General features: G+C 43.3%; 5 protein-coding genes across 6 annotated transcripts; 1 reads left to right on the top strand and 4 right to left on the bottom strand.

Annotated features, from left to right (window-relative positions):
- Positions 1–459: 459 nt before the first annotated feature.
- On the bottom strand, positions 460–6,558 carry LOC124467579 (glutathione S-transferase P-like). Its single transcript, XM_047019898.1, has 7 exons — positions 6,480–6,558; positions 6,011–6,046; positions 2,185–2,291; positions 1,963–2,050; positions 1,409–1,512; positions 1,036–1,137; positions 460–946 (listed from the first exon to the last, which is right to left on the bottom strand). Coding segments are annotated over exons 1-7 (627 nt in total). The 5' UTR covers positions 6,481–6,558; the 3' UTR covers positions 460–757.
- Positions 6,559–6,604: 46 nt separating this feature from the next.
- trpc3 (transient receptor potential cation channel, subfamily C, member 3) lies at positions 6,605–13,562 on the bottom strand. Its single transcript, XM_047019912.1, has 14 exons — positions 13,307–13,562; positions 13,013–13,205; positions 12,047–12,818; positions 11,769–11,816; positions 11,352–11,537; positions 10,682–10,846; positions 9,687–9,903; positions 9,357–9,590; positions 8,658–8,922; positions 8,056–8,251; positions 7,718–7,927; positions 7,486–7,551; positions 7,299–7,374; positions 6,605–7,170 (listed from the first exon to the last, which is right to left on the bottom strand). Exons 2-14 carry the CDS (start codon positions 13,042–13,044, stop codon positions 6,971–6,973), a joined length of 2,667 nt encoding a protein of 888 aa, XP_046875868.1. The 5' UTR covers positions 13,045–13,205; positions 13,307–13,562; the 3' UTR covers positions 6,605–6,970.
- A 56-nt stretch (positions 13,563–13,618) lies between these two features.
- aup1 (AUP1 lipid droplet regulating VLDL assembly factor) lies at positions 13,619–17,348 on the bottom strand. Of its 2 annotated transcripts, none has more exons than XM_047019893.1 (12): positions 17,136–17,348; positions 16,337–16,474; positions 16,056–16,206; positions 15,792–15,979; positions 15,527–15,599; positions 15,301–15,374; positions 15,098–15,164; positions 14,900–15,012; positions 14,660–14,814; positions 14,440–14,576; positions 14,201–14,277; positions 13,619–14,067 (listed from the first exon to the last, which is right to left on the bottom strand). In XM_047019893.1, the coding sequence occupies exons 1-12, from the start codon at positions 17,174–17,176 to the stop codon at positions 14,040–14,042; spliced, it is 1,242 nt and encodes a 413-aa protein (XP_046875849.1). In that variant the 5' UTR covers positions 17,177–17,348; the 3' UTR covers positions 13,619–14,039. The 2 variants fall into 2 exon arrangements, with proteins under 2 accessions (XP_046875849.1, XP_046875840.1); XM_047019884.1 differs by having other exon boundaries at positions 14,660–14,791; positions 14,907–15,012.
- Positions 17,349–17,393: 45 nt separating this feature from the next.
- On the top strand, positions 17,394–19,874 carry nudcd2 (NudC domain containing 2). Its single transcript, XM_047022170.1, has 4 exons — positions 17,394–17,743; positions 17,911–17,959; positions 18,858–19,009; positions 19,323–19,874. Exons 1-4 carry the CDS (start codon positions 17,555–17,557, stop codon positions 19,404–19,406), a joined length of 474 nt encoding a protein of 157 aa, XP_046878126.1. The 5' UTR covers positions 17,394–17,554; the 3' UTR covers positions 19,407–19,874.
- Positions 19,875–19,930: 56 nt separating this feature from the next.
- ccng1 (cyclin G1) lies at positions 19,931–23,561 on the bottom strand. Its single transcript, XM_047022160.1, has 6 exons — positions 23,375–23,561; positions 22,324–22,587; positions 21,797–22,050; positions 21,638–21,716; positions 21,331–21,441; positions 19,931–21,079 (listed from the first exon to the last, which is right to left on the bottom strand). The coding sequence occupies exons 2-6, from the start codon at positions 22,585–22,587 to the stop codon at positions 20,888–20,890; spliced, it is 900 nt and encodes a 299-aa protein (XP_046878116.1). The 5' UTR covers positions 23,375–23,561; the 3' UTR covers positions 19,931–20,887.
- Positions 23,562–23,762: the final 201 nt, after the last annotated feature.

The following is a 23,762-nucleotide window of genomic DNA, read 5'->3' as shown; positions in this document are numbered from 1 at the left end:
AGTTCTAGAGGCTACATCCCGATAACATCAACTTGAGTCACATTTAGCCACATTTAGTGGGAGTCAGGTGGCTGAGCGGTGAGAGAATCGGGCTAGTAATCAGAAGGTTGCCAGTTCGATTCCCGGCTGTGCCAAATGACATTGTGTCCTTGGGCAAGGCACTTCACCCTACTTGCCTCGGGGGTAATGTCCCTGTACTTACTGTGAGTCGCTCTGGATAAGAGCGTCTGCTAAATGACTAAATGTAAATGTAGTCATTTAGCAGACGCTCTTACTTTCAATTTAGGAAACAGATTGGCGCATGACAGAAAAAGCAATATTACTTTTCAGCGTCATGGACCAGTACCAGTAAATTGTTTTTTTCCAGTGTCATTGACCAGAAACAGTGACTTGTTTTTTTAATTAACATTATTAAACATTGAAATAATTAAGTTAATAATTAATTAATGACAAAGAAAGTCATATTTCAAATTTACTTTTTATTAGATTTCAGCTGCCAAATCCATATAAAAAATACATTTGTATCCATTGAAGTTGTATAGTATGATGGGGAAAACACAAAAGGTGGAAACAAAAACAACTATAGTTTCAACTAACCTACAATAAACCCAAAACAACCATTACTATTAAGTAATATGCAATAAACCCTAAACAACCATTAGTATGAACGGAAGTGCAATACAACTAAATAAGTGGTATCTAACTTTAGTACTAGATTATTATGTTTTGGGGGGGCGCAAACAGAAATGGCAAATAATCACTGTTTGCCATTTCCATTGATAGGCTGTTTCTTGTACGCGTCAGAGTCAGTGAAGACCTTGATTTTAGGTCGAGCAGACATCTTTTCTACAAAGCTCTTCAGGGAAGGAAAGCTATCCAGGCAGCAGTCGCACAGGACCAGGTGGTTGAGCAGGATATCAAACAGATTGTAGTCAGCAAAGGAAACCTTGAAGAGATAACACACACAAACAGAGGGAGTGAAGTCTCCAGATGCTCTCATGAATCAACGTTCCCCTAGTCTGGCAGGATGAGTACCTTATCACCAACAAGGAAACCTGTCTTGTTGCGAGCCATAACAGCCTCAAACTTGGAGAGGTGGTCAGGCAGGTCTTTCAGGTACTGGTCCTTTCCAGTTTCCTGTCAGAGTTGAATGAATAATATGAGTCAATGCCGTGGTGATAAAACACTTAATAACCACTTGAGCAGTTGCCCAGTAATCTACATGAAAACAATGTAGAGATGTTCTTGATCTCACTACAGCCATCAAACTGATTATGAATACCAGACGGACTGAAGGTGCTTCAGATGTGGTGAAATAAGTCAGCAAAGCTCAACTGCTCTAACAGCCAAGAGTCAACTCCTAATCTTCTGCAGGAAAAAGGATACCAGAGCTACCTCCCATACGTACGTATTCCTGGTAAATAAGGCGACCGTATTTGAGACGCAGATCTTCCACGCCATCGTTCATCATGTCGATGAGAGACGCCTCTTTGGCATCCTTCCCATACGCCCCTGAAGACAACAGCAGCTCTTTACACTCCTGATTCATGTAGCAACATCAAAAATAGTTCAGCAGACAAATTCAAGTAATAAATGAGTGTTATTAAACAGTATTTCATAATGCAAGGTCTTCTTATACCAACTTTTGTTCAAATACAAATGATGGCCTGTAAATGGATTGTAATATATGAGTTATAATGGAAAATTACTCAAGACACTTAGAAGACACTTCTATCCAAAGTGACTTACAAATTGTTTCTAGTATCTGCAGGGGGATGTGGGTTAGTGTGGGACTCAAAACCTACTATGCAATTTACACACTGCGAAGCATTGCAGGGTAGTAGTGATACAGTACATGTGCCTAATAAGAATATAAAATAAGAGTCTTGGTCTATAAAAAATATGTACAAATTCAATGAATTATTGATCTTATGTCAATAAGAGAGTGAGGATGCACATCACCATGATTGCGACCCAAGTGTCTCAGAATGGCGTTTGACTGAAACAAAGCCAAATCTCCATCCTCAAACTTGGGCAACTGGCCAAAAACCTAAAACAACAAAAATAGTTCAGTCAATTGTAAAGACATTATGCACAGGTGTTAGGTTTCACATAATAATCAGTGAAGATATAAACAGAATATTATAAAATCAGTGAAAATTAAAAAGAAGATATTTCACTCACACAAGTGGCTTTTAGGTCTCCCTTCATCCAGTCTTCGAAGTTGACAACAATGTCTTTCCACTGCTGGCCCTGGTCCGCCAGCATAATCTTGGCAGCACTACAACGCCCTGTTGCACAATACATTTCTTTGGCACACAGACTAAAGTAATCATAGGAAGCCATAGCGCAGTCATATTTAATGGTGACTGAATTATTCTTTCAAATGTTTACATGAACACATTCAGACTAATTTCTCCTTTATTTGTTTCAAAAATGTAGGGTCAGGGTGTAGTGTCGGCCTATGAATACATGTGTGTCACATGCAATACTCTACGGCTAGGTCCAGGGAAGGGATTGGAGGACAGGAAGATAATCTCTTTAGTATATCAAATTCCTAACCGAGGTGAAGTTAGTTTCATATTCGACATTCGTCTCACATTCGGAAGACGCTACTTTGCAGCTCCGCGTTAGGGACCGGGTGAAAATTACCCATACAATTTTGAAATATGATGACATTTATAATATTTGTATGACTATAAAACCTCAAACAAACAGCAGAGCATTCCAACAATGTCTGACCTACTTCCACACCCTTTACTTTTTCAATAAAACTTTTTAAATGATAGAAAATCGCTAATCTCTGAAAATAGCATAACATCCTTGCAAATCTCAAAAAAATCTCAATATCTTTTCCAGACTTGGGTCAAAAAATCTCAAATATACACCCGATTATTCTAATAGTGTCTGGCCTACTTCCACACCCTTTAGTTTTTTAATAAAACCTTTTAAAAAAATGATAGAAAATCGCTTATCTTTGAAAATAGCATGAAATCTTCACTAATCTCAATAACTTTTCCAGACTTGTGTCAAAAATCTCAAATACACAGCAGATTATTCTAATAGTGTCTGGCCTACTTCCACACCCTTTACTTTTTCAAAAATGCTTTTTTTTAAATGATAGAAAATCGCTAGTCTCTGAAAATAGCATGAAATCATTGATAATCTCAATAACTTTTTCAAACTTGTTTCAAAAAATCTCAAATATACACCTGATTATTATAATAGTGTCTTGCCTACTTCCACACCCTTTACTTTTTCAATAAAACATTTTAAAAAAATGATAGAAAAGAAATCGCTAATCTCTGAAAATAGCATGAAATCTTCACTAATCTCAATAACCTTTATGGAACCCCATATATATTATGATTACAGCCTTTTCTTATTTTCATTGCCTGTTTCTTTTTTATCTTAAGCGTGCATTTAAACACAGTGGCACAAGTTGTGGCAATGAGTTTTGCCAAACAAAGAACCAGATCTCTGACAATAAATGACAACACAACACCAGGCTTAGGTCTCAATCATGTCTCTCTCAGCTCTGAAAGCCAGAGGACCATCTTTTATAGGGCACAAGAATGTAAACATAGATTGTGTCAGTCAGACAGTATTGACGTTACGACAGTCTCAGAGAAAGAGATTCACTGCTCCCAACACCATCACAACTCTCAGACTAGAGAGTTCATATGGAGCTCTACTTGTAGTCATGACAAGGAACGTTTAGCCAGTACTTTCTCCTGACCCCGAACATCTATTAATCCTGACACAGACACAATCTACTCTTTTTAATAACAAGTTTACATGAGAACTTACTAACTAGTATCCAATGACTAGCTCTATTGATAAGTGAATAATGTAAGCACATAGGAAATCCCAATTTCTTAATAACTCTTCTTTCATTGGCTCCCTTGCATAGACCTTGCGCGCGTGTGTGTGAGTGTTTGCGTCATCAACCCTAGTTGACCATTTAGGTGTCAAGCAAATGGTCACCAGAGTTTGCGTCTCCATCTATTCCAGGTTTGGGAGTAGGCCTCTCTTTCCACACAAGGAATGCTGAACACAGTATCATTTTATACAGAATAAAAAAAGATACATCTTCAATTTTTCTGACAGGCAGACACTCAAAGTGATGGGGTGTGTCAAGGGGTTACATCAGAGTAATCTTACACATACCTCTCTCTCTAATTCGCGCTCTCTGTCTGTCTGTCTGTCTCTCTCTCTCTCTCTCTCTGTCAGGTCAGTATCGACTGGATTCAAAATATTCCTTATATATAAAGTGTTTTACCTAAGACTTGACAGCTGAGACTGTCAATTGATCCGTTGTGGTGGATTGTGATCCTGTCTTCCTGTATGACATGATCACTCGTCTTCTATAAAATTTCAGAGGGATTTCATGCTATTTTCAGAGTTTAGCGATTTTCTATCATTTTTAAAACACATTATTGAAAAAGTAAAGGGTGTGGAAGTAGGCCAGACACTATTAGAATAATCTGGTGTGTATTTGAGATTTTTCTCAACAAGTCTGGAAAAGTTATTGAGATTTGCAAGGATTTCATGCTATTTTCAGAGTTTAGCGATTTTCTATCATTTTTAAAACACATTATTGAAAAAGTAAAGGGTGTGGAAGTAGGCCAGACACTATTAGAATAATCTGGTGTGTATTTGAGATTTTTCTCAACAAGTCTGGAAAAGTTATTGAGATTTGCAAGGATTTCATGCTATTTTCAGAGTTTAGCGATTTTTTATCATTTTTAAAAACACATTATTGAAAAAGTAAAGGGTGTGGAAGTAGGCCAGACACTATTGGAATAATCTGGTGTGTATTTGAGATTTTTCTCAATAAATCTGGAAAAGATATTGAGATTAGCAAGGATTTCATGCTATTTTCAGAGATTAGCGATTTACTATCATTTAAAAAAAAAATATATTGAAAAAGTAAAGGGTGTGGAAGTAGGCCAGACACTATTAGAATAATATGGTGTGTATTTGAGATTTTTCTCAATTAATCTGGAAAAGATATTGAGATTAGCAAGGATTTCATGCTATTTTCAGAGATTAGCGATTTACTATCATTTAAAAAAAAATATTATTGAAAAAGTAAAGGGTGTGGAAGTAGGCCAGACACTATTAGAATAATCAGGTGTATATTCTAGATTTTTTTAAACAAGTTTGAAAAAGTTATTGAGATTATCAATGATTTCATGCTATTTTCAGAGATTAGCGATTTTCTATCATTTTTTTAAAAACATTATTGAAAAAGTAAAGGGTGTGGAAGTAGGCCAGACACTATTATAATAATCAGGTGTATATTCGAGATTTTTTGAAACAAGTTTGAAAATGTTATTGAGATTATCAATGATTTCATGCTATTTTCAGAGACTAGCGATTTTCTATCATTTTTTTAAAAGGTTTTATTAAAAAACTAAAGGGTGTGGAAGTAGGCCAGACACTATTAGAATAATCGGGTGTATATTTGAGATTTTTTGACGCAAGTCTGGAAAAAATATTAAGATTTTTTTGAGATTTGCAAGGATGTCATGCTATTTAGCGATTTTCTATCATTTAAAAAGTTTTATTGAAAAAGTAAAGGGTGTGGAAGTAGGTCAGACATTGTTGGAATGCTCTGCTGTTTGTTTGAGGTTTTATAGTCATACAAATATTATAAATGTCATCATTTTTCAAAATTGTATGGGTAATTTTCACCCGGTCCCTAACTCGGCGCTGCAAAGTAGCGTCTTCCGAATGTGAGACGAATGTCGAATGTCGAATATGAAACTAACTTCACCTCGCTAAATTCCTACGATGCCAAATCATCTGAACAGAACAAAAATGTAGATGTTAGCTAATTATTTAATTGCAAAGTAATGCAATGAAATAAGTCAGTCGATTAATCAGACAAAACTCAAGCGCCAAGTGGAAAATTGGTTTCCCCCTGGAGAGACAGTCATGTGCTCAAGATCATGTGGCATTATGGTTTTACAAATACATTCATTTCTCTATTCTTTACACATACCTCGCACAGCAAAGTAAGTAATAGTGTAGGGCGGCACTATAGGGGTGATAAAGGAGATGAGTCACAGGGAAAAAAAAGCATTTTGCATCACATACTGTATCCGGACAAATTTAAGCGCAAGTGAGACAATTTACTAGCTAGCTAGTTCAGTCCAACAAATCAGGACACTAACTCAAACAAGCACACTGCGTCGCAACGCGTGTTACATAACAATTAACCCACGTTTCTTGTGTAAGCATAACTTGTAGACTAAGCTATCTTTACAAACGCAATCACATTCACTTTAAAACCGTACATTCACTGAAGCAGTCCACTTGCGATTGCGCTATTTAGAAATCTCTGCAAATACAGTATGGCAGTTAACTAAATGAAAAATCTAAAACTAGCTAGAACTAGCATTGTGCACAGAGCAATACTTGCACACTGTATATTACTTTCATATTGCAAAAAAACGAAATTTGCTACTTACTTGTGCAGGCAAAGGGTAATGTTGTAGGTTAGGTAGACTGCGTTAGTGACGGAGTGCGTTTGGGAACAAGAGTCAGGACATTTAAAGCGACGGACAAAAGCGATCTTGGAGACGCCCATCTCTACGTGCTGAGTCATTCTGACTGCTAATTGGTCTATTAGGACAAAGTTGAACTCCCCGAGTGTGCACTTTGAAAGAAGTAGTTTCTAAGCAACGTGTTTATTTATTATGTATGATACATTGCGGTTTCGTGACAATACCATTGCTGGTGAATGCCATATTAAAAACTGTCCTAACAAAACAAAGTCAATACGTTTCCCACATGTACTTCACATAACTAGTAGCCCATTTCTTCCCTCACACGAACCATATTTTATTATTCATACATGCAATGTTGGAATGTGCATAGGAGTGTCAGGTAAAATGCCTCCGGGTAGCAAATTAATTGAAAATGTTAAGAAAGTCTTACAAACTGTGAAAGTGTTGTATTGCTATATTGTAGCATAAATGTTTGTCTGCTGTGCCAGACCATTTTCAGTGTCCCCTGTGTCTGCATAGTGTGTAGAGACTGGGTTCAGTTGGGTGCCCAGTTTGTGGATGATTAAGTAGAGTTCTTCTGTGACCTGAGACTTGTCTTCCAAGAGCTCGTAGCGAAGACTCGAGATGTCCTGCTTGATCTCTTTAAGTTCCCCTGAAATCAGGGATGTGGACCAACAGGAGAGGAAACACCGAGACAACAAGAACAACACTATGAGACAGTGTGACTGTGATGTTGTACCTGTACTTTAGATTAATTAACCTTAATCTTTAGAGCTATACCTTCATTAACTTCATCACTTTCTTTATCCACCTGCGCTTTTAAGACATATCTCTTGACGAGTCTCTTCATAATTTGCTGCAATCATGAGATTAATTATAGTAAGCAGGTGGGATGTTGTGTTTTTATGGAGGATTCAAAGACAAGCTCTCTGGGTAACATTCTGGAGAGCTGACAGTCATTCTGTACCTGATAGCCAGTGGGCTGGTTCAGCTGGCTGTTTAAACTGTGAAGCTCTGCCATCTGATGGTTGGCCTACATTAAGACACATACTTAAAACATACTTTAAAACAGACGCAGAAACAATGTTATGAAACAACATATCTTGTTTCATAAACTGAATTTAAAATAATATAACAATAAAACTGACAAACTGTCACCATCTAAGGCTCATTTATAAGACTTCAAAATGTATTCATACCCTGGACTTAGAGTAGTATCTCCCCAGGTCTGTCTTCCTCTCCAAGCTGCGTCTTGGGCAGCGGAGCCGGCAGACGACTGCTTGGATGACCCTGAGGAAGGACTTGGGGCTTGGCACCATGCTGAAGGGGGGGGGGAGGGTCCTTCCATTGTCAAAGTAGGACAGCCACAGTTTAGACCGCGCAAACTTCCACTCCACATCAGCATCATCCTGAGAGAAGGGAATGACTATATAATCATAGACTGGAAACATAGTCACCTAAAAAGTAAACTTTTAATCTTTCCATATTAAAAGAAACATGTTCAGTTGTATGTGTAATGGGTGCTGGTAGACCATACCTCTATCTCTTGATAGGAGCTGTTGATCATGGCTATGAGCATGTTTAGCAGCACCACAACCATCGTCACATTATAAATTCCAAACAGCACATAGCCGATGTTCTCAATGAACTTGTGGTCATACTTGAGCACAACCGAGGACACCTCAGACAGTCCAAATATCGACCAGAACAGCGTCTTGAAGCTCTCCTCCACCCTACAGTAACAACATGAAACTGGTCACTTTTGATAAGGAAAGACAATCTCTTAAGTCACTTACGCAGTGTCAGTAGCTATAGTGAAGAAGAAAAAAAGAACAGTTTGGCACTGTATATACTGTAACAGATACCCAGTAAAGGGTCCTTCTTTCAAAACCTACTTTGAAAAGGCGTTATTTATTTAATTGTGTGACATGATACTCCTACTGCATAGCATGCCTGTCTCCATACCTCATCAGTGGATTAACATTGTAACCCGACCCCTGACCCCATTACAACAGCTTAAGAGCCCTGCAGACCCCCACCCCAGTCACACCCAGGATCATGTTGTATGTGCTGGGAATATACCAGCTGACTGTACCAGCTGACTGTACCAGCTAACATCACACTAATGAACCTACTCACGTGGTAAAGGCCAGGTTGACCTTGGCGCCCAGGTAGTATGAATACAGGATGAACATGCCTATCATGAACGCCAGGAAGACCATGATGAACAAAACCATGAACTTGAAAATGTCCTTGACCGTCCGGCCCAGGGAGATCTGCAGAGGCCCGAAGCTTTCATTGGCCGGCAGAATGTAGGCGATCCGCAGGAAGCTGAGCACCACGGCAATGGAGTACAGCCCCTCTGAGATCAGCTGAGGATCTGAAGGGCTCCATCTGGCCCTGGCTGGTGGGGGCACAAAAACAGTCAGAACCACACAGAACCACACAGATAGTCAGAACCACACAGAACCAGTCAGAATCACACAGATAAAGTCAGAATTACACAGAACCTCAGATAGTGTAAGAACCATGAAGAACCACCCAAACACTGTCAGAACTATGCACTTCTGATGATTTTCTACTGAACTTTCCACTGCACTATTTGTATGTAGCTTTCAATAAAAGCCCCTGTTGAATGAATACATTAAACTGAAGGCTACCCAGTGAGGAAGCAGGTTTACGTTATACTTCAAGTCCCAGAAAAAAAACGAATGAGTCGTTTGCAACACAACACACTTCATCCAGATCACTTAAGTGTTATCACTAAAGTGCTTGTTCCCTCAGCGTTTATGCGGTGAGAATGTCAAGTTGAAAAACACAAGTGCTCCTTGCTCTCACCGTAGGTAAAGTATCTGACATGTGGGGGCAGGGTGACGAGGGAGAGATCGCTGGCCTGAACCTGGTCATCTACGTATTTCTGAGCCTTGTTGGCCAGATGGAAAGCTATGAACCTGGCAGTGAAGGAGGCTGTGAAGATGGATAGCATGCCAAAATCCAGAACATGCCACAGCTGCAAGATGTACTCCCTGCAGCCCTGAGTCCACAGCTCCTTACACTGCGACCACATCATCCCTGCACAGGAAACAGGAAGACCACAGTGCTGAGAGCAGACACCCACGTTGAAAAGGGATTTGTTTATTGTACAATTCCTCATAATTCTGATCTAACCAGCAACCCAGATGATGATGAGGCCCTCTGTGCAGCTGAAGCGTGTGGTGGTCACCCTGAACACCTGGCGGGGGTGCTCCGTGATCGTCTCGTTGGGCAGCGTGGTGATGCCTGTGAAGCGGTCTGAGGCGCTGAACACCAGCAGACACAGGAAGATGATGAAGGAGGCCGCATGCGCCACAAACTTCATGAAGGGGCTTCGCAGCACCGTGCCCAGCTGCAGAGACAAGCAACAAGTCAGACCACGTTATTCAGCCATAAACAGTTTGATAATTTACTAATCCAACCAAATGAACTAAATGTTAAGACCTTTGTGAAGCGTAACAGGTGTTCTGGCTCTGACTGTTCACCAGAGTGTTCGACATGGTGCTGAGTAGGGGTGACAGTAGTTTGGCGTGGTGAGTGGTGATGACAGTAGTTTGGCATGGTGGTGGTGAGTGGTGATAACAGTAGTTTGGCATGCTGGTGGGGATGACAGTAGTTTGGCATGGTGGTGGTGATGACAGTAGTTTGGCATTGTGGTGGTGATGACAGTAGTTTGGCATGGTGGTGGTGATGACAGTAGTTTGGCATGGTGGTGGTGATGACAGTAGTTTGGCATGGTGGTGGTGAGTGGTGATAACAGTAGTTTGGCATGGTGGTGGTGATGACAGTAGTTTGGCATGGTGGTGGTGATGGCAGTAGTTTGGCATGGTGGTGGTGATGACAGTAGTTTGGCATGGTGGTGGTGAGTGGTGATAACAGTAGTTTGGCATGCTGGTGGGGATGACAGTAGTTTGGCATGGTGGTGGTGATGACAGTAGTTTGGCATTGTGGTGGTGATGACAGTAGTTTGGCATGGTGGTGGTGATGGCAGTAGTTTGGCATGGTGGTGGTGATGGCAGTAGTTTGGCATGGTGGTGGTGATGGCAGTAGTTTGGCATGGTGGTGGTGATGGCAGTAGTTTGGCATGGTGGTGGTGATGACAGTAGTTTGGCATGGTGGTGGGGTCTCACCTTGCTGCAAGGGCACAGCCAGTAAGCTGTGGCGAGAAGGGGCAGACCCAGGCCCACCAGCAGCACCACGAGGCACTTCACCAGCAGGCTCTGCTCCCTGAGAAAGGACAGGTCCTCGTACCACAGACTCAGGAGCTGCTGCTGGCAGTTGGGGTGGGCCACAAACTGTGGAGGACGAACGGGAAAACAAATGAACTGACGTGAGATTGAGATAATGTGAGCACAGTGTCTGGAAGCTGAGATGTGGACACTTTGCACTGTGCCTGGTAAATACAGAACGTTCTTTGACCACTGAAATACTGTTAGAACTAGGCCTATGCATTTCTGATACTTGATTTTGTACATTTGCACTGTTGCTTTGCATAAAAGTGTCTGCTAAATGAATATAATGTAGCCCAGGGCCGTAATCATAATATATATATGTGTGTGTGTGGGGGGGGGGCATCCCCAATATTCAAATCTGGTCAAAATGTCGTCCCCCCCAAAAAAAAATGTAATCATGTTTTTAACTAAACGTACACGTAAAAGGTTTTCAGGGGACCCTCAGACTCCCCAGGAAATGCGCCCCCCCCCCCCCCCCCCAATGTTGACTCCATGGCTACGGCCTTGCTGTAGCCTAATATCAAATGTCAGGGTCTAGGTCTTGGTAGGACCTGTCGCAGTTACTTGCCTTCTTCACCTCGTACTTAATGGCGAGTTTGACCCTGTTGAGGAGGGAGTGGCGACGCTGCCGCTCCTCCGTCTCATTACTTATGTCACCGTTCAGGATGGCCTCAACCTCCTCCGTGTCCCGACACAAGTCCAGAACGCCTACCGCGAAGTCCTTACACTGCAGAGACAGCTTGCGATAATCATTCTGGACAAACAACAAGAGACAGAGAAGGGCGACATTAATGTACACTTTTTTACAGTCAATTTGTGCATGTTATAACGAAATCGTTATGAATAGCTCATGATCCTCAATACAAGTTCAACTGACACGACGCATGATTTTGTGAGACGAGTGAGTACTCAACCTGAGAGTACTATGCAGTCTTAACTATCTACATCAAGTAGCCTAGTTAATTGTTGCCAAATATATATTTACCAGGGAGAAGCAATTGTGTGTTGTCTCTTTTTTAATGTTCTTTTTCTCCTGGTGGACACAGTAGCAGATACAAACACCAGGCATAACATTGATGTTAATAGAAAACATAAGATTAAAATATATTCCGAAAACATACAAATCAACTCAACTTGAAGGACATATTATTTCTATATGTCCTTCAATTCGTATTATATAATTAATATTATATTACAATACCACAATGTAAAAAAGCAGGAAAACGAAATGGTATTTCAAGCCATTTTTATCCTGTAGCCTACCTTGAACTCTTTCTCGATGTTAGCAAGTTTGGCCAGCTCATTGCTGAGCTCCAGCGCCATAAAGACGGGATCTTCGCTGGAGAGGGACAGGTAAGCAGGGCTAGCCAGCCCACGGTACGCGTTAATGCGAGCGCGCGAGTGGCTAAATGAGTCGTTGAGGTGTTTCTCAGTGCAGTCCTCGCACTTGCAAAAGTAATCGTGTGGCTGCTCGATGCGTGCGCCCTTCAGAAGTAGCATGTGAACCACCTCGTACTTCTGGCATTGCGCTGCCAGGATCACGGGAGTGATGTCTGGAGAGAAGCGCGTGCCGTCCTCGTCGTACGAATAGAAGTCGTCGTCCTCCAGGTCGCGGGGACTACGCGTCAGACGCTCACTGGTAACAAAGGATGGGTGGGCCAGGATGGTCTCCACTATCCTGACATAGCCCTTGCTGATGGCGAGAAGGAGCGCGTCCCCGATACGCGCCAAGTTGTCTTTCCGCAGGAGTAGCTCCGTAACTTCCAGGTGCTCGTTTCCAACCGCCAGCTGAAGCCCATTCTGGCCCATGTAGTCCACACAGTTCACATTAAGAGCAGGCATCTCCTCCAACATCTTGCGCACCACTGGGATATTGCCATATTCTGCAGCATCCAGAAAACGCTCCTCTTCAGCGGTAAGTTTGGTGCCGCGGCCATTGAACATGAGTGCTGGGCCGCGCACCCCTATCCGACGGCCCCTATCTCTGGCTGCATTCATGCGTCTGTGTGTGGCAAGGTCCGTCGTTGTGGACACACTGAAACAAATAACCTGCTTCGTTCAAATCAGGCTTTGTGTGTGCGTTACAGATCACGCAGAAATGAATCGGCCGACTAACTGTTTAAGTGCATGATTTGTTGCTTTATATTTCTCTCACATCCTGTGATACAAGTCGTTCTGCCTTCTGTGTGTTCATGGAGGCATACGAGGTGGAAACGCGTCTTTTCTCACCTCAGCAGCAGCGAATTAGGATCATCCGTCATGGAACAGACCCCCGACACAGAACTCCTACTGGTTTAATAGCGTTTTAATGAAACACTACAGATGCTAGGAACACTACAGGTGCTGCTGTCTGCGGCACATTATCATCGCGCCAGATACCAGCAGAGCCAGGCTGGAGAAGCAGTGGATAACCTTGGGTCACCTTAGAGAAGTATACAACCAAACATAATGATCAACTATGTTAATTCAGAAGGTTAGGACATATTCAGTTCAATATGAACATTTCAGTAAAACATGTCAGACCTTTGTAGATTCAACAAGCAGCTTCCCTACAGCGTGGATCTGGTAGGCTCTCCTGCTCTTCCAGCAGGACTTCTAGCAGGGCATATCTGAAGTACTTATTTATTCATTCAGCACACTTATCTAAAACAACAGTTCACTAATGTTGAACCTCTTTATCTGCAGTCAAATGTGCTACTGCAGAGCAATACCCATCCAATGTCCTGGACAGAAATCAGACTTGAACAACACTTACATTACCACGACACATGCACTTGAGCAGATGTGTGAACTTTGAAGCCGTTGCTACATAGTGTCATTAAGACAAGTTTTAAATTTGTAGATGATTGACTTTATTGTCTTCAAAAATGTAATTGCAGAAACACACCCCCTCACTGATGAAGTCCATGTGTCCTGTCTTACAAGACCACTGCACATGATTAGAATGTGGTGTTTCACAATCACAAGACACATTATCAAAATAATATATTTTTGATAGAACAAATTATTTAAGACACATGCAGACATGTCATGCCAAAAAAACAGAATCCACCGAGGTCCTGACATATTCCTCTAGTTAGGGTAGTCAATAAAATCCATTTTCAAAATATTCATTTTGTTGCAAAAACAAATCCAACAAGAGAATTTCCTTGATTTCTTCCAATCCTTTCAAATGTCTTTGCTATTGTTTGATTTCAACAATGGTTTTCCTAATAGGAACCACTTCTCTTCTACTTGTTCAAAATCTGTCCTCCAATTACAGTCCATGTTTTTCAATGTAGCGCCTGGAGAAACACAAGAAAACAGGTGTTCTAACATGAAATCCTTCAGAATGTCACTTGGACTGTAAATGTGCATGGGTTGTTGTCCCCTCTCAAACAGTGTTGCAGACTGAATGACATTAAGACAGGCTCCTACCTTCTAGCGAAGTCATACAAGGCCTCTTTCCTCTCTTGAAGAGACATGTGTCTGTCAACTGGCGACTTCCCAAAACACTGTGAGTGACAAGAAGAACCCTACATCAGACTACAACCCCAACCCTACATAAGAAAACAACAAAATCCCAGTCTAACAAACACACACACACACACCTTGATAGTGTGTGTGTGTGTGGGGGGTACTTTGATAGTGGAGGGGTGGGGTGGGGGGAAGAGGACCTTGACAGCAGGGGGAGAAGAGGCAGATGAGGAGCTCATGCTGGAGGTGAAGGCGGAGCTTCCGGTCGGCTCAGAAGAGAACTCCTCCGTACTCTCCAGCAGGTTAGTGATGGTGGCGTCCACACAGTTGGTTTGCACTGAAGAGAACATTTAATAAGAAACAGAGCCACTATCCTGTGGTTTAACATGCGTACTGCGCGCGGTGTGAGCGTGTGGGTACCAAGGTCACTGGTGATGACGCTGAGGGGGACGTCAGGCAGCACATCCTTCACCTGCAGGGCCAGCCTGCTGAGCCCAGCCTCATCCACGCCACGCACCTGGGCCCCCCGTGGGCTGGGGCGGGGGCTGGCACCTAGAGGAACACACGACCACCCACACCAGACCTCACACACAAAGGAAAATGCCCAGATGGAAGGTGGTTGTGTTACTGGTAATGGTGAGGTGTTACTGGAAGGTGGTGTGCTTACTAGACGTGTTGATGTGCGGAGCAACATGTCTTTTCCTTTTGATATGTTCAGCTTTGTCTGCTTTAGTGATCTGGGTAGACGCCACACTGAGTTCAGCTGCAAGGAGCTGAAACGCACACAGTCAAGTCATCTGAAAATAGAGCAGCCAGTGATGATTGGCAGCAGAGGAAGTGAACATGAACGTTCTGCACCTGTTGTACTTTATTGGTGAAGTCTTGCAGGGTCTCTTCCTCCTGCCTGGACACAGCCGGGAGCCATCTTGGAGGAGGAATAGATTAAGAAAAGCAGAGAGTGAGCTGAGGCTGTTCTCTCTTCTGGCAGGAATACATATTATCTGTGATGGTCTAGAACCTGAAATAATTGTGAATGAAAAAGAAAAGTAATTATTTAGTACCTTACATGATAGACCGTACACGGGACAAAAAAGGTCCACAACAGTTCGGTCAACCAGGAGGATTCTGGGATGCTCTGAGGAGAAAATCAACACCACATCTCTTCACCTCCAGCTAACCTGGCTTACCCTAACTCCACATGTTCTTACATACGAGCCCAAACCCTATTATACACAATGACGATGACCAGCTGGTGTGGTTCAGAGTAGGTGGGAGCATGATGTTTACCAAGGACAGGAATGGCCTCTTCACCTGCAGAGCCACGGGCTGCAGACTCTCAGTCACAGAGAAGGGCCACAGGCTGCAGGAGGGAACCACCGTTAGCAGTAACAGATGTCATGTTCACAACCAGTTCAATGATTAATAACGTTTATTTGAATGTATCTGGTCTATCCAACATGCACAAACTTGCACACAAGATTTGAAAAGATTATGATGAAAATGAAAGATTATCAAACTAGTGACACGCCTAAATGGCGAGATGGAGACAAACCTGAACTTAAGCATGCCGGCTCTTCCGTTGGTGGTGTCCTCCTCGGGGAAGAGCAGCAGGGGCGGGGTGCCGGGGGAGGAGGAGTACCTCTGCAAGGCCTCCTGCAGCTGGGCGGGGGCTGGGGCGGGGCCCAGCTCCATGAACCCTCGGGCCCAGCACACAAACCCTGCTGAGCCGTCCAGCATCGGCTGCACAGAGCACACACTCCACATGTTGAACTGAAACAGAACACCCAGATACACTTGGTACAGATGTTACACTCACTGTGTTGCAGGAGGTCAGAAGATTGATGATGTTGTGGTCAAACTCTGTCACGTGATTGCAAATGTAGAGTTTCACGCGTTTGTCTCTTAGACGTGGGTTGTTCTGTCTTACGTGCATGCCAAGCACCGAGCACATTATCCTCACAATACATCTAGATTACATAAAAGATTTGTTAGAAATCACAACAGACAAGATATCAAGACTGTAAATTAATTAAAACATTATATAACATATTTTGGGAAGTAGAAGTTCACATAAAAGGCAGGGTAGTTAGTGCTTACCGTCTGATAAGGCTGTCTGGCAGTGCACAGCTTACTAAGAACACATGTACACCTATGAAGATGCGTATTAACATCAGGCATAAGCCTATAGGAGAGTAGATTAGAAGCAGGATGCGAACCAGTCCATCGTTAGGCAACCTATAATACAAACGTAAAAATAACTATTAGACCACCTATAAAAGAAGGTCACCACCAAGAACTGTTTCCATTTATCTTGACTTGTACAGGTTTACTATTTATATATTAACACACAAACTAGTGGCGCAATGGTTTAGGTCGCACAGTTGATCAACAACAGTTAGCAGGTCAACTTGCTGTAGTTGGATCCCATTTGTGTAACAGTATATCAAAACATAACACTACCATGTTCATAATTAAAGTTGTAAACGGTAACCAGGTCTACGTGGATAATGAACGTTTCCTAATTAGGAATTCGTATAATAACGTAACCACAATTTCTCACGTAGACAACGTGGCTTGCCAGCTAGAAACTAGCCAACATCACTAGCCTAGCTAATCGACAATTTTCAGTGATTACTACTAGCGCAACCAACTAGCGTTAGCATTAAGTGACGTTAACTACCCAGCTACTGTAATAAAAGACCACTAAATAGATAACTACACAGTTCTCGACACAATACCACAAATCTACAACACACCTACGACAAAGGAGTTCTCTACATATTAGGCAGCTATGCAATTAGCAAACTAGCTAAATTGTTCGTCCCTTGCTAGCGCTCAAAATTGCTTCGGAGCTAGTGCTAATTTGACCCTTTCGACATATGCCAAAACAATTTACCGCTGAAAGTCGAACATATGTTCAATTCCCCGAGTTTCCATTTTCAACTACTTCGATAAGAAGTTGTCGTGATTGCTGTTCTGCATCGTAAACAACTGCGATGATAGCTAACTTCTGAGTGACTTATCACTTGAGTACTAAGCCAACTGGTTGGCTAACATCCCCAGCTAGCTTCGGCTGCCGTCTAATCGATCTGAAGTCAGCACAGAGGAAGGGGCGTTTCCACATTCCAAACCGGAAGGTCATCCCGCATGCGCAGTTGTAATTTAACCCCATTGTAACGAAGTGAAAAGCTAGCTAGTATCTAGAGCTAATTGTGGTTAAATGTTTACCAAACATTAATGTGACTACGACGCTAATTTTAGTCAACTGTATGAATATTTTGGACTGATTATTTCAAGTTGTTCTAAGCAAGCAGCATGTCAAATCACTTCGAGGAGAGGAGCGGAGTCATCCTGTGTAGAACATCGTGGGGGTCTTGGTATCAAACCATGGAGGAGGTGTTTATCGAGGTAAACGTTCCTCACGGCACGTCTGGTAAAGAAGTGAGCTGCATCCTGGGATCCAAACACATTGAGCTGCACGTGAAAGGACAAGAGATATTCAAGGTAGGAATTTATCAATTCAAACCACTGGTTGGTGATTTGGGTCTTCAAATCTATTACATCAAATCTATATAAATCAATCTATAATCAATCTATATCATAATGTATTTGGTGCAAACATCAACATGCCATTAGCTTACTGGCTGAAATATTACCACGTTTACTTTCAGGGTAAGCTATTTGGAACCACAGTTTCTGATGAAGGAACATGGACATTAGGTAAGTCCTCAGCTAAGCACTAGCTACTGTATTTACATTTACATTTATTCATTTAGCAGACGCTTTTATCCAAAGTGACTTCCAAGAGAGAGCTTTAGAAAGTGCATAGGTCACTGATACTAGCAACAAGATAGCCCCAAAGCATTGCGGGTAGCCAAAACAAGAAGCACACATTGTGAACAACGAAAAAGTAAGTGCCAAAGGGAAAGACCATAAGAGCACGTAGTTAAGCAAGTTACAATTAAACAACATGAATCTCTAAGTGCAAGTATACCTGTAGAAAAGCAAGCAACAGTAAAATAAAAACAGTTTAAATCAGCTACCACTAACCAACAAGAGCAACCCTAAGCAAGAGTCATTGTGATCCTTGAAGAAACTAGCATTGGGTTCAGCAAACCATTCCTAAGTACCGTTGTACTCCCGGAACAAGTGCGTCTTGAGCCTTCTCTTGAAGGCGGAGAGACAGTCTGTGTCTCTGATGGAGGTGGGGAGTTGATTCCACCACTGGGGGGCCAGGCTGGAGAAGAGCTTGTGTTGAGAGCGGGCGGTCTTGAGCGGTGGGACCACCAGGTGGTTGTCTGAAGAAGACCGTAGGTGACGGGTGGGGGTGTAAGGCTGCAGGAGAGACTTGATGTAGTCGGGTGCAGTCCCGTTCACTGCTCGGAAGGTCAGTACCAGGGTCTTGAATCTGATGCGGGCCGTGATGGGTAGCCAGTGGAGGGAGATGAGGAGTGGGGTAACGTGGGAGTGTCTGGGTAGATTGTAGACCAGGCGACCGCTGCGTTCTGAATCCTCTGAAGAGGCCTCTGTATCTGTTAAGCTACATTAATTAACCTAGCTCCATGGTTGAATGTATACTTGATAAGTGTACAACCCCTCGCCCCCTCCCACACTCCAGAGGACAAGTGTCTGATCCGCATCGTATTGATGAAGACAAACCGGGAAGCAGGAAACTGTTGGGCGTCTCTGCTGGAGGGGCAGTACTGCGCGGACGCATGGGTTCAGGACCAGATGCAGCGCAAACTCACTTTGGAGCGCTTCCATAGAGAGGTACACCAACACTTCTTACATCTGCCTGGGCCAAGCCCGGAAATCATTCCCTTATGTAGACTGGCAATTTATATGGGGAGCTGTAAAGCCCTTGTTGACTTTTCTTGTAAAAAAGGCAATATAAAACAATTTAATTGGACTGTTATTTCTTTTAAGAGATTCCCAAGGAAGCCAGGGAGAGATATGATTTACCTATGAGCTGCACCCATCCCTGTGATGCCCTCTAACCTGTTGTACCATCCCTGTGATGCCCTCTTTAACCTGTTGTACCATCCCTGTGATGCCCTCTATAACCGGTGTTGTCCTCCTGCAGAATCCAGGGTTTGACTTCAGCGGGGCAGAGATCTCTGGGAACTTTGCAGGTGGAGGGCCAGACTTTTCCAACCTGCAGAAGTGACGTGATACAGTGCTGTCCTGAACCACCATGCTGGAGAGCTTGATCCCACCCCTGAACCTTCTACTGTCCGGGCTGAGACCCCAGCAGCTGGCCAGGTGGACAGCAGCGACTTAACTCGCTATTGAAGGGGAAGTAGAAACCATTGTCACATGCTAACACCTGTCCCCTCAGGGGTCGGGATTAACGGCATGGGCTCTGGGTCATCCCAGTGCTACACGCTAACAGTGTACAAAGTTGGAAGGGTTTATACATGGGGATGCAAGTGTCAGTGAAAGCCATCATTTACTTGCCAACCAGCTGCCTTTTAAGTTCTGTTTATTCTGCCAAGCTGTTCTCATTGCACATGAGAACATGAATGTGTTTTACATGTCGGCTAGGGTGGGGTTCAGAAACTGAATCTAAGAATATGTCAACTGGGTTGCTTTGAGCGAAGTATATTGCAATATTTTAAGTGGAATAAAATGTTTTTTTCCTTTTGAAACACATTGTTGCATGGTTGGTCCAATGACAAGGTGAACCACAAATTGCTTTTCAATAAAGTTTTATTGAAAGGTTGTACGTATGGCGCACAGATGTGTAGTAAGCCAATTGATCAAAACATTTGTTATACCTTTTGAAAAATCAACTATTTGTAAAGAAAAAAAAAAAGTTAACTTCCTATATAGATCAACTCAGGGGCCCTTTGCATTGGCACAATATACTAAAATGGTAACAATTGTCTACATCTAACATGTTTTGTTCAACTTCTGAATACTACCATAATACACATCTTGTCAGTTGTTGGGAGGGGTCTGCAAAGTAACTATGAGTAGTTGAGCTAAAACAGCATCGCTATATCAGGCAAGCTTCAACCATGTTTCAGATCAACACTAGCTCCTCCATCACTGAGGAAACCACAAAAAAAAAAAGTTTGTTTTCATCACCTTGGGTAGGAGTGTGCATTTAGGACAAGTCAACCTAGGGTGGGAGTGAAGGGTTTTGGGCCCGATTTCTTGGTTCCATTATTAGTGCACTTCACAAAACCCTTCTCCCTCCTCTTCCACATGGTGGCTTGAGGACCTAGGTGGTTCTAGATTCTTCATCGCTTAACTGAAACCGCTGCTACAGAACGTCTCAGAAAACATCCTCACACTGATTAACATCAGAGCATAACTGTACACTTGTGCAAGCAATTCAACCTGGAAGGAAATCCTTCACTAGGGGGCAACAAGACATGCCCAAGACAGATGTGATGTCATAGTGAGCTTATCCAAAAAGAACAATTGCATCACAGAAACTTAGGAGGTAGGTGGGGGGGATAAACAAGAACAATAGAAACAGAAAATAGAAGTTGGCATTTCCTTAAAGAACTCCACCATCCATAATGCAGTACTGTAAGGAAATAGTTGGCGGTGGTAGGAGGCTTATTTCTTAGTAGGAAATGTGGCCATATACGCCTCCAGCTCGGGCGAGTTCAGCAGCCAGACTCTGGGATGGTGGGTTCAGCAGCCAGACTCTGGGATGGTGGGCATGTGGGTGATCTTGTAGTAGCTGTGCTTCAGCTGCCGGGCTGTCCGTCCTGAGATCACCCAGCGCAGCCTCTGGCTGTTGGGCCTGGAGCGCCTGGTGGTGGAGTACTCCACCAGACACTTGGCCACCAGCTCCCGCACACACACCAGGTCCCCGTCTCTGACCTGGCCAACAGAACACAGGGACAACACTTCACATCAAGCAAACGTTGCTGTTATGTGAGACTGTCACTAAACCCAAGCCAGAGGGCATTAGCACCCAGTGTCTCATCGTCCTGATTAATGATCAACTATAAATTTCCCATGGACCCTGGTTACACATTTAGGCATTCAGTTGTGCAACAAGGCTACAACAGCAGCTGTCTGAGAAATGCCACTCAGTATCCTGTTACAGAGAGAGGACCCTGGTCACTCACACTCAGGAGCTGCTGGAGGGACTGCACAGCCTCCAGTAGCTTGTGGACGTGATCGCCGTTGTGTTCCTCATGGATCTCCAGGACCAGCAGAGCCAGGGCCACCAGAGAGGGCTGGGAGGGGAGTGGAAGGGAGAGTGGGGAGAGGAAGATGGTGAAACACACCACTGTAGGGGGTTCATAAAGACACACCAGGACTACTAACTAAAAATAAACCAAGGTCCAATATCAAGTTTCATAACATGCATAACAGTTGGTGCTTACAGTGTGCCGCTGAAGTGTTTAATGAAAAGACAAGACATCAACCTACCTTAACTTTGGAGAAGACGAACGAGCAATGGCAAGCTTTCAGCAAAGCCTCCAGTCTCTCAATCCTCAGCACCTCTTGGCTGTGGAGACAAAACGCCCTGTTAGGGTTAGGGGTAGAGACACTCTGTAGGAACCAGTGCGCTCCAGATGAGCAGCCTACCCGTCAGAGCCCAGCTGCTCCTGCACGTAGCTGTGGAAGAGGCGCAGGAAGAGCAGTGCGGTGGGAGCCTTCACCCTCCACAGCAGCTTCTCCAGGATGATCCTCTCCATGCGGACCATGTCCGACACGCTGAAGCGGTTCTGGCTGATGCGGATCATATCGGCGGCGTTGGGAACGTTCTTCTCCTCTTCTGAAGACTTGATGGCAATGTAGAAGCAGCAGAGGCCAACGCACGACAGGTGCTTGGGCTGGATCTGGAGGGGGAGAGCTTGGTTAGTCTACATGAAGACATAATAGCATCGTTCTTTAATAAATGTCTGTTGAGATTTTACGTTATCCTTTTGACAGCTTATGTAGCACATGACTATCAACATTCAACCATATAAAAATATTTGAGATACACAATATGCACCAGGGAGACCTACACATGAAAGGCTGCCCGTCTAAACATTTTCTTCATTCACCAGATGTTTCAAACCAGAGTGAGTCTAGTAGTGTGTGCAGCCTGCAGCTCCGGTCACACTCACCTTCATGACTGAGAGGAACCGATCCAGCAGACTGACGGCCAGGGAGAAGGTCTCCGAGCTGAAGCCAAAGAACCGGGTGAGAGAGAGCAGGTCCTTCACCTCACACTCCCTCAGCCGCACCGTCATCCTCAGCCCGTTGTCGCTGGCGCTCTCAATCACCCGCAGGCCCGTGAGTTTCGGCTGGTAGCGAGACTCCAGCTCAGTCAACGTGCGCAGCTGGGCGGAGAAGGGCTGGACCGCGGGGGATGGCACTGTGTCGATCATCTGTGGAGGGTCACAGACGTTACCAAACGCTGATCATAGATCATATTTAGACCTGCAGTCAATCCCCATGCGCTACCACTATTTTAAATGACGAGTATTTGCTTTTCATTTATTGAGTCAGATTCCTAGCTGAAATTGTCATTGAACTGGACTAGTAGGCCACAAATAATGACATTATAATTATAGTAATCATGAATGTCAGTGTGATCCAAAAGTATTCTTCATCCAAACATATTGCGTTTTACCCATGTATAGGAGATAGACATACAGTAGTCTTTGATTTAAGAACTTAACTTTTCGGGGGCTAGCGTAGCGAGCGACCCGGGCCTTGTACGCCTGTGCGTCACTAAAGGGCAGTAGCGTTGCGGCATGTCGGGGCATGTCCCCAACATAGAGCAATGGACTAGCTACATAGCCAAGATAGCAATAGACACGACCACAGTATCGCAATTACGCGAATATCTACGTTTAAAACACCATTCTAAATAGACTTTGCTTAAACTACACAAGTGGATGACATCATATAACTAAAATCTTCTTGTCAAAAGGCGCAGGCACCGTTTAGGCTATAATGCCCTGTCATCGATAACTGAACGTCACAGCAAACGTTGGGCTAGATAGAGGTAGGCTACATATCAAAACTAATTTATACATAGTAACGCCAAGTTTAAAACATATAGGACACAAGCGAATATTTATAGCGAATGTTTTTATAAAAAGTTGTTAAATACAAGGTAGCTAGGTAGCACAGGATTTGAAATTACAATAGAGAATCGCTGTAACTTACCTTATCTGAAGTGATAGAAAGCGTTGCAATGTGGTTATCCAAGAGTTTACAGAATAATGTTCTTAATAAAAATGTTTAGAAAGGAAATGAAAAGTGTCAGTATGATCTTCCGACAAGAAAGCTTCAAGCAAACGTAAATTTCCGCCTATGCACACTCCCTACCCTTGGCATAAAGCGCCCGAGAAAGGGCTCCGGCGGCTTAAGTACGGCCGCTCATCCCCGCCCACACAAAGGCACATTTGATTAGCTGTCGAGGAGAAGACCCTCCCTCTTTTTGGAGTCTGATTCGATCAAATCGTACAAATCAACGCGGAAGTCACTCTGACAGGGGGCGGTGAGCGCAAGGCGTTCCTTTTTACTTTAGTATAAAACAATGAAGCTGTTTCGG

This window comes from Hypomesus transpacificus, chromosome 1, assembly GCF_021917145.1.
Source record: "Hypomesus transpacificus isolate Combined female chromosome 1, fHypTra1, whole genome shotgun sequence".
In the NCBI taxonomy this organism is placed as follows: domain Eukaryota; kingdom Metazoa; phylum Chordata; class Actinopteri; order Osmeriformes; family Osmeridae; genus Hypomesus; species Hypomesus transpacificus.
This window is presented reverse-complemented; position numbering and strand designations above follow the sequence as displayed.